The 14,759-nt window shown below is 33.3% G+C and overlaps 1 protein-coding gene across 3 annotated transcripts in view; it reads left to right on the forward strand.

The window, feature by feature from the left end:
- Window positions 1-14,759, forward strand: part of LOC107688209 (raftlin-like) — a 94,240-nt gene that overhangs the window by 50,257 nt on the left and 29,224 nt on the right. The window contains exons 4-6 of one of the 3 annotated variants that reach the window (XM_016485819.1): window positions 2,947-3,055; window positions 6,243-6,657; window positions 13,231-13,434. In XM_016485819.1, the coding sequence (XP_016341305.1) occupies window positions 2,947-3,055; window positions 6,243-6,657; window positions 13,231-13,434 (728 nt within the window). The remainder of the gene's footprint in view (window positions 1-2,946; window positions 3,056-6,242; window positions 6,658-13,230; window positions 13,435-14,759) is intronic. The other 2 variants (XM_016485821.1, XM_016485820.1) reach the window with 2 other exon arrangements.

Here is a 14,759-nt window from a genome sequence, read left to right on the forward strand (position 1 = left end):
TATTATATTTTATTTATAGATTATTTTTATTAATATTTTGAATTAACTTTTTTATATTTTTAATATAAAAAATTTTTTTTTTTTTTTTAATTTCTATTTTTGTTTGGGAAAAAAAAAAAGCTCACCAAGGCTCCATTTACTTGATCATAAATACAGTGAAAAAAAGTAATATTATAAAATGTTATTACATTTTAAAATAACCATGTTTTATTTTAATATATTGTAAAATGTAATTTATTCTAGTGATGAGAAGCTGGATTTTCAGCATCATTACTTCAGTCTTCAATGTCACATGATCCTTCAGAAATCATTCTAATATGCTGATTTGCTGCTTAAGAAACATTGTTGATTATTAGTTGATTTTTTGTGGAAAATACAATTTTTCTTCAGAATTCTTTGATGAATAGAAAGATTTAAAAAACAACATTTATTTGAAATACATATCTTTTGTATATAAATGCTTTCTGTTTCAGTTTTGATCAATTTAATGCATTCATGCAAAATTGGATTGAACCCAAACTTAGGGAGCTTGAAAAATCTTGAAAAAAAAAAGTGCATTCAGCTCAAGATGTCATGTTTGTAGTGAGATTGCAATTTGAAGTATATTTGAAAGCCAGCTTTTTGCTTTTTTTGTGTTATCACAAGTGGTTACAGGACTGCAAACTCGCAATTGCTCAGATGGTAGGAAATCTCCTTATTTACATTACAAAATTCACCAACATGTCAGGGGCCATGATTAATTGCAAGAAAGCATGTTTTTCCTTTTTCATTATTGTTAATCACACTAAATTAACTTGTTAAATAGACAGGCCTTTCATTCTGCCGCTCATACGCTGCTCAGATTTGTTTATCTTCATGTTAAAAGTCAGACTGCAGGATCCAGTCGTACGTGCTGCAGGAACACCATGAGGGGAATGTGTTCAGGCAGCAGATGGCCGTGTGTTGGCGGGAAGTGTGAATTCATGTGTCTGTGTGTGTGTGTGACAGAGGTGAGTCAGGGCCCTGCTGCGCTGCGACTTTGTGGTTGGATAGAGCTCTGGGTTAGTGGGTTTAATCTCTGTCCAAAATGTCACATGCACACAGAAGATGGGAAGAGAAGACGCTGGAATGGGTGTCCCTGAGATCAGCACCTCACAGGGATCTCTGCATGGTTCCTCTGGAGAAAGAAAAAAAAGAGCTTTTGAGTTTGGATCACTCATAATAATAAAGAGATAACCACGCCCCCAACACATGCCATTGGTCGAGTCCAACACCACACTCTCAGAAGAAAAAAGATACAAAAGCTGTCACTGGAGTGGTGCATTTTAAACGGTGCATCGTTGTACTTTTTTACTCCTAAAGGTTGCATATTAGTACCTTAAAGAAACAGTACACCCAAAAAAGAAAATCTGCTGAGAATTTACTTACCCTCAGGCCATCCAAGACGTAAATGAGTTTGTTTCTTCATCAGAACAGATTTGGAGAAGTTTAGCATTACATCACATGCTCAACTATATAGATCCTCTGCAGTGAATGGGTGCCGTCAGAATGAGATTCCAAACAGCTGATAAAAACATCACAATAATCCACAAGTAATCCAAACCACTCCAGTCCAACAATTAACGTCTTGTGAAGTGAAAAGTTGTGTGTTTGTAAGAAACTAATCCATCATTAAGGTGTTTTAACATTAAACTTCTGGCCAAACTATGAGTCCATAATCCATAATAACACTTCCTCCAGTGAAAAAGTCCATCTCCTATTGTACTCTCACTTCAAAATCCACCAGCAGATTTGTTTAGAGCTGTTTCAGACTGTTTTATTATTACATATTATTATGCATTAAAGACTTGAACTTAGATAGAAGCAACGGTTTATAGTTAAATATACCTTAATGATCAATTTGTCTCTTACAAATACACAGCTTTTCTCTTCACAAGATGTTAACTGATGGACTGGACTGGAGTGGTGTGGATTATTGTGATGTTTTTATCAGCTGTTTGGACTCTCAATCTGACGGCACCCATTCACTGCACAGGCTCCACTGGTGAGCAAGTGACGGAATGATGTTTCTGACGAAGTAGCAAACTCATCTACACCTTGGATGGTCTGAGGGTAAATTTTCAGCAGGTTTTAATTTTTTGGGTGAGCTATTCTTATATATAAAGATGCATATTAGTTCCCAAATTATACACATTAGTGCCTTTTGAAAGGGTAATGCCCCACTGAAAGCTTTTGTACCTTTTTTTCTGAGAGCGAGCAGGGAGACTTTACTAAACCTACAAGTATTTTACTTACAGTTGACTCTGCATATTAAACTGGGATTGAAAGTATTTTAACATCGAATAAACGACACACTTCACCTTTAACAATGCCCAAGGAAATCACCTCAGAGACAGAAAGCAGAGCTCAAGTATTACACCTGCTCATTTAGTGCAAATGTGTCTTTCTAGCGCTCATTTCTTGCCAACGCTGTGCAAAATGTTTCCAATAATAAACCTTGTGAACAGATGTTCTCCATCTTCTCACCAACGTTATGTATAATCAGGTTGCTAAAATGAACTTTTTCAAGTTTGTCGGTGATATATCGCTGCTCTGCACCTGTTTAAGAGTGGTACGTTTGACATTAAACCGGTGTTCCCCTCTCTCTCTCTTGAATAAACGACACACTTCACCTTTAACAATCCCCAAGGAAATCACCTCAGAGACAGAAAGCAGAGCTCAAGTATTACACCTGCTCATTTAGTGCAAATGTATCTTTCTAGCGCTCATTTCTTGCCAACGCTGTGCAAAATGTTTCCAATAATAAACCTTGTGAACAGATGTTCTCCATCTTCTCACCAACGTTATGTATAATCAGGTTGCTAAAATGAACTTTTTCAAGTTTGTCGGTGATATATCGCTGCTCTGCACCTGTTTAAGAGTGGTACGTTTGACATTAAACCGGTGTTCCCCTCTCTCTCTCTTCAGCTGGGAGAAGAATCCGGCAGACTTTGAGCCGTACCATCTCAAACTGGAGGAATGCATGTCTGCAGACCAGATTCCCACCACAGAGCACATCCAAGGATATGTGAAGAAAGTAAGAACCTACTGTTTAGCTTCTTTGAAGCACATAACTGAGACATGAATATTCAAATCTGCTCACACATATTAAAATGTTGCCAAACATTTCTGCCAAAACTTACTAGAGTTATCAGTTCTGCCTGAAACGTTTCTGCCCTGCTGTTTACTGCATGTAAGGTAGATATTAAATGGATTTGTTTCACTGAGCTTGTTGCAATGCACTATGGGATTGACTCCTTCATGAAGGATATATGCAGTGCCGCTTTAGAATATGGCCCGAGCCTAATTAAATAAACTCTGATATCTGTGATTGTGGTATATTAATTATATTCGTCTCTAGTTTCATTTTAAGGTTTTTGTTTAATGATTACTACTGATCTTTTCATTTTTGTTTCTTATGTTTTTTTTTTTATTTATTATTTTTAATGACTGCAACAGTTTAATTAATTTCTTCTAAGGCAGTCTTTTCTGGGTTGGCTAGACAGAGATTAAAATTGTAAAAAAAAAAAAATATTAAAAAAAGTACAAATAATTACATTCATTCTCGAAAATAAAAATAATTATCATAAAAACAATATTGCAAAAGAAGGCCTTATAAAAGGCAGCATAATCCTTTTGTAACAACCTTTGTGTGTCTATGATGCTTTAAAATGCTGCCTATGTAGGAAGCACACTAGGTTCTGGAACATAGCAATTGTGACCACTACAAAATCGTAAATTAATATGGCAACACCTTAAAACCATGTAAGATGCTTTCAGCATCTTTCTGTAAAGTTGTCCATACTGCAAAATACCACAGTCACTATGGTATTTTGATGGTAATATTTGTAAAGAGTTCTTTGTTCTATAACACGAAAAAGTATTTGGACAATAGTCAAAAAAAGACAAATGGTGTTTAAATTGGCTGAAATTCAGCTTTGATCACAGAAGTAAATTACATTTTAAAATATATTAAAATAAAAAAACTGTTATTTTAAATTGTAATAATATTTCACAATGTTTACTGTATTTTGATCAAATAAATGCTGCCTTAGTGAGCATAAGAGACTTTTAAAAAATATTTACAAATCTTACCGACCCCAGACTTTCGTCTGAACTCTCTCTGTAAGTGTCTATATAGTTCTTGGAGATCACAGACCTGTTGAGGTGCGTCTGCGGCACACGTCCGGGCGCATTTAATCGCCATGATCCATCACGACAATGATCCTTCCCCCCGTCACATCAAACTCGGAAATTATTCAGTGCCCCTTCACCGATGGAGGAGCCTGGAGAGAAAAAATGGCTTCTTATCTATGCAATTTCATTTGCATCATTGTTGCAAATATAATGACAGGACTCCCGGCATCAGTGTTCAATATGCATTAAACAATGCGACTGGAAAGGACGGGCCTGTTCCCGGTTTAATTTGAGAGAAAATAACCTGCGCACCTCACGGAAACTGATTGGGCTGGTGTGGGTGAAGGCGTCAGATGGAGATAGTGCTGGCAGGCCTCAGGCTGGCCTTTATTAAAGCAGCATAATGGAAAATGGCATCATTAGCATTCCTTGACAGTTAACGATTCAATTTGGTTTGATGAGAATTCAAATATTGGCTTACAAACGCGAACTGACAATAAAGTGGTAGATGTTCGACTGATTCGGGATGCAGAGGGCAGTCGATGGTGGACCGCTGCCATTGTAATCAGCGCTTGCTAATTTCAAATAGCTGATGGTGTCGAAGAAAGAACGCCGCTTTTGCAATATATTGTTTTGAACTGCATTTTATTGTTAGGGTATTGTGGCATATCAATCGTTTTAATGTTCCTCCAATGAGGAAACTGGAAATTAATGAAACTACTTTTTTGAAATGAAACTTCTTATCTCATTCAACAACACAAACACGATGCTATGCAAAGCCCTCGGGGCTGTGAGAGGTTTATCTACTCGTCCATGTTGACAAATTGTGCCTAACATCAATAACATCATAAAAGATGCGATTTTCAAAAGATCTGCTTAGCTGGACCAACAACAAGACCTTCAGAAATCAAATAGAAAAATATGAAGGCCCAGTAAACCATGTAATGTCATATTTGGAGGATGTACACTACCGGTCAAGGATTGGAATAATTAATATTTTTTTAAATCAAAAATAAAAAAGTCTCTGATGTTCGCCAAGGCTACATGCATTTGATTGAAAATACAATAATATTTTGAAATATTTTTACAATTTAAAAACTATACTCCAGTCTTTAGTGTCACATGATCATTCAGAAATCTTGTGGCTAAATTATTATTATTGCTTATTGATAATGGCTCTAATTATTATCAGTGTTGCAAAACTGTTTTTTCTGTTTGTTTGTTTTTTTGTGGAAATCATGACGCATTTTTTGCACATTTTTTTCAGGATTCTTTGATGAACAGAAAGTACTAATGAACAGCATTTGTTTAAATAAAATTTTTGAACATTATAAAATGTTTTTACTGTCAGTTTTGATCAACTTGATGTGTCCTTGCTGAATGAAAGTATTAATTTCTTCTTAATCTTACTCCCAATTTTAAAGGGTAGTTATTATGAAGTTATTATGACGTTGCATCAAGATTTCCACAAAAATATCAAGCAATTCATATTAATTATGTTGAAAACAATTTATTATTAAACTGTTTTCAACATATAACTTATAATAAGAAATAATAATAAGATTAACATAATAATCAGAAATGTTTCTTGAGCAGCAAATCAGCATATTAGAATGATTTCTGAAGGATCATGTGACGCTGAAGACTGGAGTAATGATGCTGAAAATTCAGCTTTGCATCACAGGAATAAATTACATTTTAACGTATATTCAAATAGAAAACAGCTATTTTGAGTTGGAATAATATTTCTCATATTTAAAAAAAAAATCGTTTTAAAAACAAAACAACATTTTCGTTCCAAACTTTTGAACAGTAATTCTTTTCCCACATATATAGACAATAATTTGTAAAATTTCATTGATAATTCAGAGCTGCAATTCTGTCTTGTGTGCGAAGGCTTTTCATATGTTAATGACTGGCGTGCTTGTTTTGTTCTCAGAGCACATGAGGAAGATGGCTTAAGGATTTCAAGTTGTTTATTGTCGGCTACAATAAACAATCTTATTGTTTAAGCAGGATAAACCAGACCCAGCACGGAAAATCATGTTGTCTAAACTGGCAAGCAAAATATATATCTCTCTTCTCAGCAGATCCAGGACGCTGCGGATCAGGGCATCGTGTTTGTGGGCTTCATCCAGGAGCCAGCTGGCCTACGCCCACACGTGCTACGGCACGGAGAACCAGAGGAACCCTCCCTCTCCCTGCACTCCAGCCCCAGCTCGCTGCACGGCTCGGGGCTGACGCCCAGTCCCAGTCCCCTGGAGGAGCCGAAGCTGGGAGACGAGTCCGGAGTGGAGAACGAAGGGGAAAACGGGGGACGTGAGGCTCTGAGAGAGGACGTGAAAGCTACTGAAGGTGGAGACGGAGGAGATGATCGCTCTGTTGAGAAATCAGGATCTGGTGAAACACAGCAAGGAGATACACTAACACACAACAACAACGACACGGCCAAAATCACAGACACAACCGAGAAACCCAGCAGGCTGGCCCTGACTAAGAGTGGTGGGTTGATCGTCTTTATCCTTTGATCAAACGAAATCTCACATAACTATATTACGAAAAAGAAAGTGTCTTTTAGTTCCAACAAATGACGCTGGCCAGGGCTGAGTTATGTTTTTCGGTATATTTTTGATAATATTCAAGATTAGTATTTACACTACTGTTCAAAAAGTTTGGGGTCAGAAAGATTTTTATTTATTTATATGTATTTTATATTTTAAATGTATTTTTAAAAAAAAGTATTTTATGCTCACCAAGGCTGCGTTTATTTGATTAAAATTACCGTAAAAACAGCAATATTGTGAAATATTATTACAAGTTAAAATAACTGTTTTCTATTGTAATATATTTTAAAACGTAATTTATTTTTGTGATGCAAAGCTGAATTTTCAGCATCATTAGTGTCACATGATCCTTCAGAAATCATTCTAATATGCTGATTTGCTGCTAGAGAAAAAATTATTATTATTATCAATATGTAAAACAGCTGTACTGCTTAATATTTTTATGGAATTGGATACATTTCGTTTTTCAGGATTCTTTGATGAATAGGAGTTCAAAAGAACAGAATTTATTTGAAATAGAAAGCTTTTGTAACACTGCAAAAATCTTGACTGTTTCTTTTAATCAAATAAATGCATCCTTGCTGAATAAATATATTAAAACAAAAATCAAATTACTGATCCTAAAATTTTGAAAAGTTGTGTATGTATTGCTATTTTATTTATGGTGATTGAATTTGTTTACTAAATGGCTTAAAAGGTGATTGAAATGTTTCATTTAGTTGAACAAAAACAGATTCATCTCTAGTTTAAAATAATCAAAACGCATGACAATGAGTATTTAATTATTTTCATTTTAGGGTAGACAGTCAATTACCAGTTCAATTAAATTGAATCACATTATTATTTTGAGTAACTGCATATCAATATTTGTCCCAAAATGATTATAATTGAAAGACATTAGCATATGGTTTGTGGCAGACAATTAATCTAATAGACATTATAAACATTGCCTTTAGAAGTCAACGTATTGTCCATTTGATTTCCATATCACTTAACATAATCCCATAATTTGTTCTTGTATTTTGTCATTTTTTTAATTTTTGGAGCAGATAAATGTTTTTGTTTTCTTTCAAAACTGGTCTAAAGACACTTCATTGGTCAAATAAAATGCATTAAAATCACAATATTACTTAATTTTAATATTGACAGCACAACAGCTTTGCAAATATATCGCCCGGCCCTAAAGCTAGCTGTTTTTCTTAAAGTTTTGATGACAGTTAGAAAGATCAAAACTCATTTGTCTTCTGGGTATCACACACTGTGAAAGCATCTCACTAGCCTGAGTTTGTCGTTTTTGTCTGAAGAAAAGCATTGTCAGAGAGTTTAAGCAATGCTTTGACGTATGGGATTGGGCAGACTTGGCATTTACAAAAACCCACACAGCGGGTGCTAGATTAGGCTTTGTTCACCCTTCTTTTTCCACCAGTAACCAGATGGCAAACCTCATTCTCAACATTAGCTAGGGAGCCTTTTTTTTTGCAAAAACTGTGGCATTGTGCGCAGAGATCGCCGTACCATGTGAATGATGCATGCTGGGAGTCCTGTGCCGGCAGCCCGAGTCTCCATCTGGATGTGGAAGTGACTTCGTCAGCAGTGGAAGTATGCTACTGTCGCCACCGGTGGCCTCACGCTACACCAATTTTTCTCATTCAGCCACAAAATGACAGCTGCCAGGAGTCCTTTGCACAGCGCTGCGTCTTTATGACTTATCGCCACTGCTGATAAATATAGTCATTCCCTGCGCAAGTCCCTCTACTGCTCCGGGTGAACATCTATGAAACATGATGGCGCTGGTCAGCAGTGTGAAATGCTCAGAGCTCAGATCAGGTGCAGGTTTGTCAGAGGGTTTTCACATCCCGCCGTGCAGCTGGAAAGCCATGAAACCTGCCTTCAGAAATGAAGGAAAGGCAAGATTATTTGTATAGTTCATGTCATGCACAGCAGTAATTCAGGGCGCTTTACATAGTAAAATGAATATTAAAAGGCCAATATTCTGAGTTAATCTCACAAGTTGCATTTTAAACCAATATGAAAAAGAAATAAGAATGTGAAAATGAAGTGTATTGTAGGACCGTTAAGATTGTGTAATTATTTTAATGAGAAGTTGTTCAGGTTGTAGTACTAAAATTGTGGAAAAGAACTTTCCTAATAATTATTAGGAAAATAATTATTATTATTATAATAATTTCTAATAATTCTAAGAAAAAGAGAAACAAATGCATTGCAGTGTAATGATCAGGGATATTAGTCAACTAAAACTAAAACCATAAAAATAAATTTTCATTACTTGAAATAAAAAAAACTTAAACTGTTAAAATCAAATTTTTTTTCTACTTAATTAACAACTAATTAATTTAGTTGAAATGAAGCTTTGAACTTGATGTACTAAAATATCAACTAAAACAGATAGAAATTAATAGAAACTGTATAGACATTTACAAAAAAAAACTAATAAAATTGCCAAAAAACACAACAAAATTACTAAAACAAAGTTTTAAAGATAAAAATTCATTACAAAATATTTTTATTTATTTTTATCAAAACGTGAAATTGTTCAGTAACAAAAGCACTTCCAAAGGCATTCATTTTTTCTCATTTTCTAACTATTAATTCCTATCCCAGCACAACGACTCAAATGCCGAAGAAAACTAATAAAATTGCCAAAAAACACAACAAAATTACTAAAACTTAAAGTTTTAAAGATAAAAATTCATTACAAAATATTTTTATTTATTTTTATCAAAACGCGAAATTGTTCAGTAACAAAAGCACTTCCAAAGGCATTCATTTTTTCTCATTTTCTAACTATTAATTCCTATCCCAGCACAACGACTCAAATGCCGAAGAAAAATAAATAAATAAATATAGAAATAAAAGAATCCATAATGATTATACATAAATATAGAAGTATTCACACAACAGTAACAAAATGTAAAGTATAAATAAATAAAGGGATTACTTCTTGAGTGCCTTCAAAGACATGAATTCAAAATAGTAATAACAACTAAAATAGTATCTCAAAGCTACTAAAATAACACTAATACATGTAGGTGACAAAATTTCCAGGAAATGAACTAAATATGAATTGGTTCCACTGATAGCAATGTATATTTGGACAGTGTTCAATACTGTCTGCATTGTTTTAACACATGATTCACTAAGGGAATCCAGCAGAAAGCAACAGCAATGCTAAAATAGACACGCTGTCTTGAAGTGCTTCGAGAATTTGCTCCTTTGAGTCAAAAAACAACTATTTATATCTGAGCAGTAACTTTGGCAATCAGCTGGTGGGATGCAATCCACATCCGAATATTTCCATAGTTATGGGCTCCAGTGAAGACGGAGGTCAGGACTTGTGGGGTTGTGTTTGTGTGTTGCTATGATGCAATTCAAACGCGGATTAGGCAAACACTTGATGACATGTCGCGTTCCTTGGCAGTGCTAACTGCAGATATCCAGCGTGTTTGACCTTGTCAAAAGGGTTGATCACATAGAGCTTGGAGGCCTGTAACGGGGTCGTTTGTGTGCTTGTTTCCTCACTAAACGTCCCACGCTTCACCAAGACCCTCTGGAAGTTAGAGAATGTCACAGAGAAAGCGGCTTTCATGTGTGGAGAGCATGACTTTGTGTCTACTGAACTGTATTTAGAGCTGCAACCAGCCAGTTTTAGTGAAATATGTGCTACTTTAATATAGAAAAAAATTATTTGAATTACTTTCTTTACAATTAAATCCCATTTCCCTCCCCTAATTCTCATTGCAAATTCAACTTTTAACTGTAAAATATTATGACAATGGTGAGCTAGTGCTGATAATTTTGAAACTCAGACATTTACTTTTGTTTACACTACATTTTGCTTATTATAAAAATACTATGGTGGTAGTGATGGTATTAGCACTTGATAAACCATGAAATTTTGAAGGACAGCAGTTTATTTTATTATTATTACATAAGATTTATGATGATATTACATATTATATCATATTACATATGTTATTTAAATCATATTGCAAAGTACTTTTACATGGACAAAAATACTAAATAGTTTTATTTCAATCTATGATTTAAATCTACAGCTTTAATATTTAGGTGGATTTCATCTAAACATCTCACCTAAAACTTTTTCACTGTTGCTGCACCGTAAAAGAAACATTTGTTTCTTTCACATTTTCGTTCTTAAATTTGACAAATTAATGCAAGTTTTAACTATAGACAAAAATGTAAAAAACACTAAATACAATTTTTTTTAAATATTGTAATGCAATAATTTAAATAAAATTTTAAAATATACAAATTTTGATTTCGACCCTATTTAATTTCAATATTTATATTTAAAATATTTTTTTATTCATTTATTTTTACAATTTTAAATCAAATTCTTATATTTTTATTTTATTTAAATTATTGCATTACAGTATTTTTTTTAGTATGTAGTGTTTTTTTGTCTGTAGATAACTTGCATATATTTGGAGAATTTGGAAATGTAAATGTGAAATAAACAAATTGTGTGACGTATAAATATTTCACAATGTAAACATAATAAATAATTATTTATTATTATTACATTTAGTTATAAATAATTAATGTTATGCACTGGAGTAATAAAAATGAGGGGACATGCGCATAATTGGCATGAAAATAACAAAAAATGATATATATAAATATCAAAATTGTTCTTTATTCAAACTATAAGTTGACTTGACCTTTTTCAGGTTTTGGGCCTAGAAGTACACTCTCAGCTGCGGTCCTCATGTGGTGGATGCAAATCCATCTTATTTCCATCTCGCTCTGGCCCCTATTCATAAAAAGGGCAGAAATAAAATAAAAATCAGCCTGTAATAAAGTGATGCACATGTACTGTGGCCGTTACAGGAAATGGGTTTATAGGAAGAACCTGTTGTACCCCAGTTGAAGTAAAACAACAATTAATGCTTCATTCTTGCTGAGATAGATTTGTGCTGTAAATGCAAGCCGTTCAGATCGCTCTCTCTCATTGGCTTCTCTTGGTCCTGTCCGAGGCGGTTAATGACTCAATGCAGTCAGCGGCAATCTAAATGATCGCTGCCAGAACAAAAGTGCATCCATATTTATCTTTTCGGTCAATTTCCCATTAGTTCTAATGTAGGTCTGAAAATAGGGAGGCTTTACTGGGTAAAGCAGGCACACAAACAAATTCATCTTAGACTATCGTAATCCATTAGGTCCGCTCTCTTTCTCTTTGTGGCAGATGTAAATAGCGTTTTGTTTTTCAGCCAAACGTAATCTCGTTGAGAAGAACGAATGGTGGTCTAGTGAGAAACGATGGTCCTAAATACTCGTTCCAGATTGCCACTACATCACCTAATTTCCTTAATTACTCACCTCCGCTAGACCAGGACACCAGCTAATTAGTGGTTAAGCCCATCTACAAGCTAATTAATTAAGTGTGAAGGACCACAGCGAAGGAACAGGCAGTTCACAAAGCAACAAATCTCATAACCGTGCTGAGAAGACCAGTCTGAGTTTGGGTTATGATGGTTGGTTAGTACTGGTTTAGTCTCTGGTTAAGATGGTTAGTACAGGTTTAGTCTCAACCTCAGACTAAATATTCACCCACAGTCCACTAAATCAAATGAAAATGTAATTTTTAAACAGTGTTATACATGTATTTTATAATACATAAATATTATATCTATATATAGAGAGAGAGAGAGATTTAAATCTATATATTTATATCTAGATTGATTGATTGATTTTTACATCAAGTTAAACTAAATAAAAATGAGAATTGCTGCCTGAAATAAGTTTTTTTTAATCTAAAAAATTATGAAAATGTGTTTTTATGGTTTAAATTTGTTCTATTACTTTAAATAAAAATATATTTTTGAAATATTATATATATATGTGTGTATATATGTGACCCTGGACCACAAAACCAGTCATAAGGGTGGTTTAAATTTTGGTTTTTTGAGATTTATACATCATCTGAAAGCTGAATAAATAAGCTTTTACAACTATTTGAAAATCTGGAATCTGAGGGTGCAAAAAAATCAAAATATTGAGAAAATCGCCTTTAAAGTTGTCCGAATGAAGTTCTTAGCAATGCATATTACTAATCAAAAATTAAGTTTTAATATATTTACAGTAGGACATTTACAAAATATCTTCATGGAACATGATCTTTACTTAATATCCTAATGATTTTTGGCATAAAAGAAAAATCAATCATTTTGACCCATACATTTTGGCTATTGCTACAAATATACCCCAGCGACTTAAGACTGCTTTTGTGCTCCAGGGTCATATATATATATATATATAAACAGAGATGAAAAAATATTTACAACAAATACATAAAAAACATTTTCAAATAATTATGATATCAGTATGAATTCATTCATCATTACAGTAATCACTGTCGATCCCTGTTTTAATATGATGTTCATTACAACGTCCTCTGCCATTCAAATGTATTTAATTGGGGAGTAACTATTATGTATTTCATTCAAATCAGTGTTTATCATTTGCACAGGAGCCGAGCTCTTTGGATTGTTTAACTACCCGGGTCGGCGTGAGGGTCAGCTGAAGTACTACACGGTTAAAGTGCCTCTGCGAGTGCAGCCGCAGGGCGAGGGCATCTGTACTCTGGAGGCCAACTGGCTCGATCACATGACTCAACACTTCAACAACGGAGCTTCACTAGTGGACGGATACTTTCAGCTGGCCAGTGACAACGGTTAGTCAGTGCTGATACTTCTCAAACTCAAACAATCAGAAATGTACACTTCATCACACTAGTGGATTATAAAAATACTATGGTGGTACCATGATTCAGTGATGCTATTAGCATTTGATCCCTTCACTAAATATACTACATGGTGCAAGTGTTCAGAGCCAAACATTGTATTATGCTTTTCTAAACATATATTAAATAGTGAATTATACAAAAAATTAAAAATTGACTAAATAAAAAAAAAATTAATACATCACTTGAAAATCTGGAATCTGAGGGTGCAAAAAAATCTAAATATTGAGAAAATCCCCTTTAAAGTTGTCCAAATTTCCTACTGTTAGTAAAAAAAAAAATATTTAAAATACATTTATTTCATACTAAGTATAGTTACAGATATAAAAATGATAATTGAACTTCATTTGGTGTACTACTTGTGCACAATGCACATTTCTTAATATTAAGTCTAAAATGTATTTTAATGTCACTATTGATGAGGATTTTATGATCTTTGAATAATATCGTTCTTTAAATACAAAATATTTAAAGCGCACCTGAAGTATACTTGCAATATTTCCACTTTAGCATAATCAAATATACTAAGTATATCTTTAGTTGGACTTCAGCACTACTTCTGCACAATTAAAGTGCATTAAGTACAAAATTAGTTGTTCCAATTGAGCAGACTTTAAGTAGACCAGTTTAGTATACTTAAAGTACAACTGCAGGGTATTTTATTAAGTACATAAATATGTAAATGTATTTGTAGTATACTTAGCATGAAATAAATGTATTTCAAATACATTTATTTTTCATATTACATTTTATTTTTCATTTATTTTTCATTTTTCTAGGGTTAATACATAAAAAAATAATAAAACTCATGAAATTGAATTCTGAATACTACATTGTGTCCCAAAACTGTAACAATTGTATTACCATTTTCTGTACATTGTAATACATTATTAAAATATATTAAAAGACGGAAAACAGTCAATGAATAAATAAATTCCAAAGTGGGATACATAAAAAAATATATATATATTGACTAAATATATAATTGTAAAAAAAAACAAAAAAAAACTAATGCATTACTAAATAATTTTAGTAATGTAATAATTTTTTAAAAAATGTATAAAATAAAATACAATTCTGAATATTATATGGTGATAAGTGTAGAAAAACAATGTCTTATGTTTACAATATTATTATATTATAATTAATATGCAATATTTAAAATAAAATAATATACAATCTAATTATAAACAAAATTTCATATCAAACATAATATATATATATATATATATATATATATATATGTGTGTGTGTAC

The sequence above is a fragment of the Sinocyclocheilus anshuiensis genome, unplaced genomic scaffold, assembly GCF_001515605.1.
Source record: "Sinocyclocheilus anshuiensis isolate Anshui unplaced genomic scaffold, SAMN03320099.WGS_v1.1 scaffold1162, whole genome shotgun sequence".
In the NCBI taxonomy this organism is placed as follows: Eukaryota; Metazoa; Chordata; class Actinopteri; order Cypriniformes; family Cyprinidae; genus Sinocyclocheilus; species Sinocyclocheilus anshuiensis.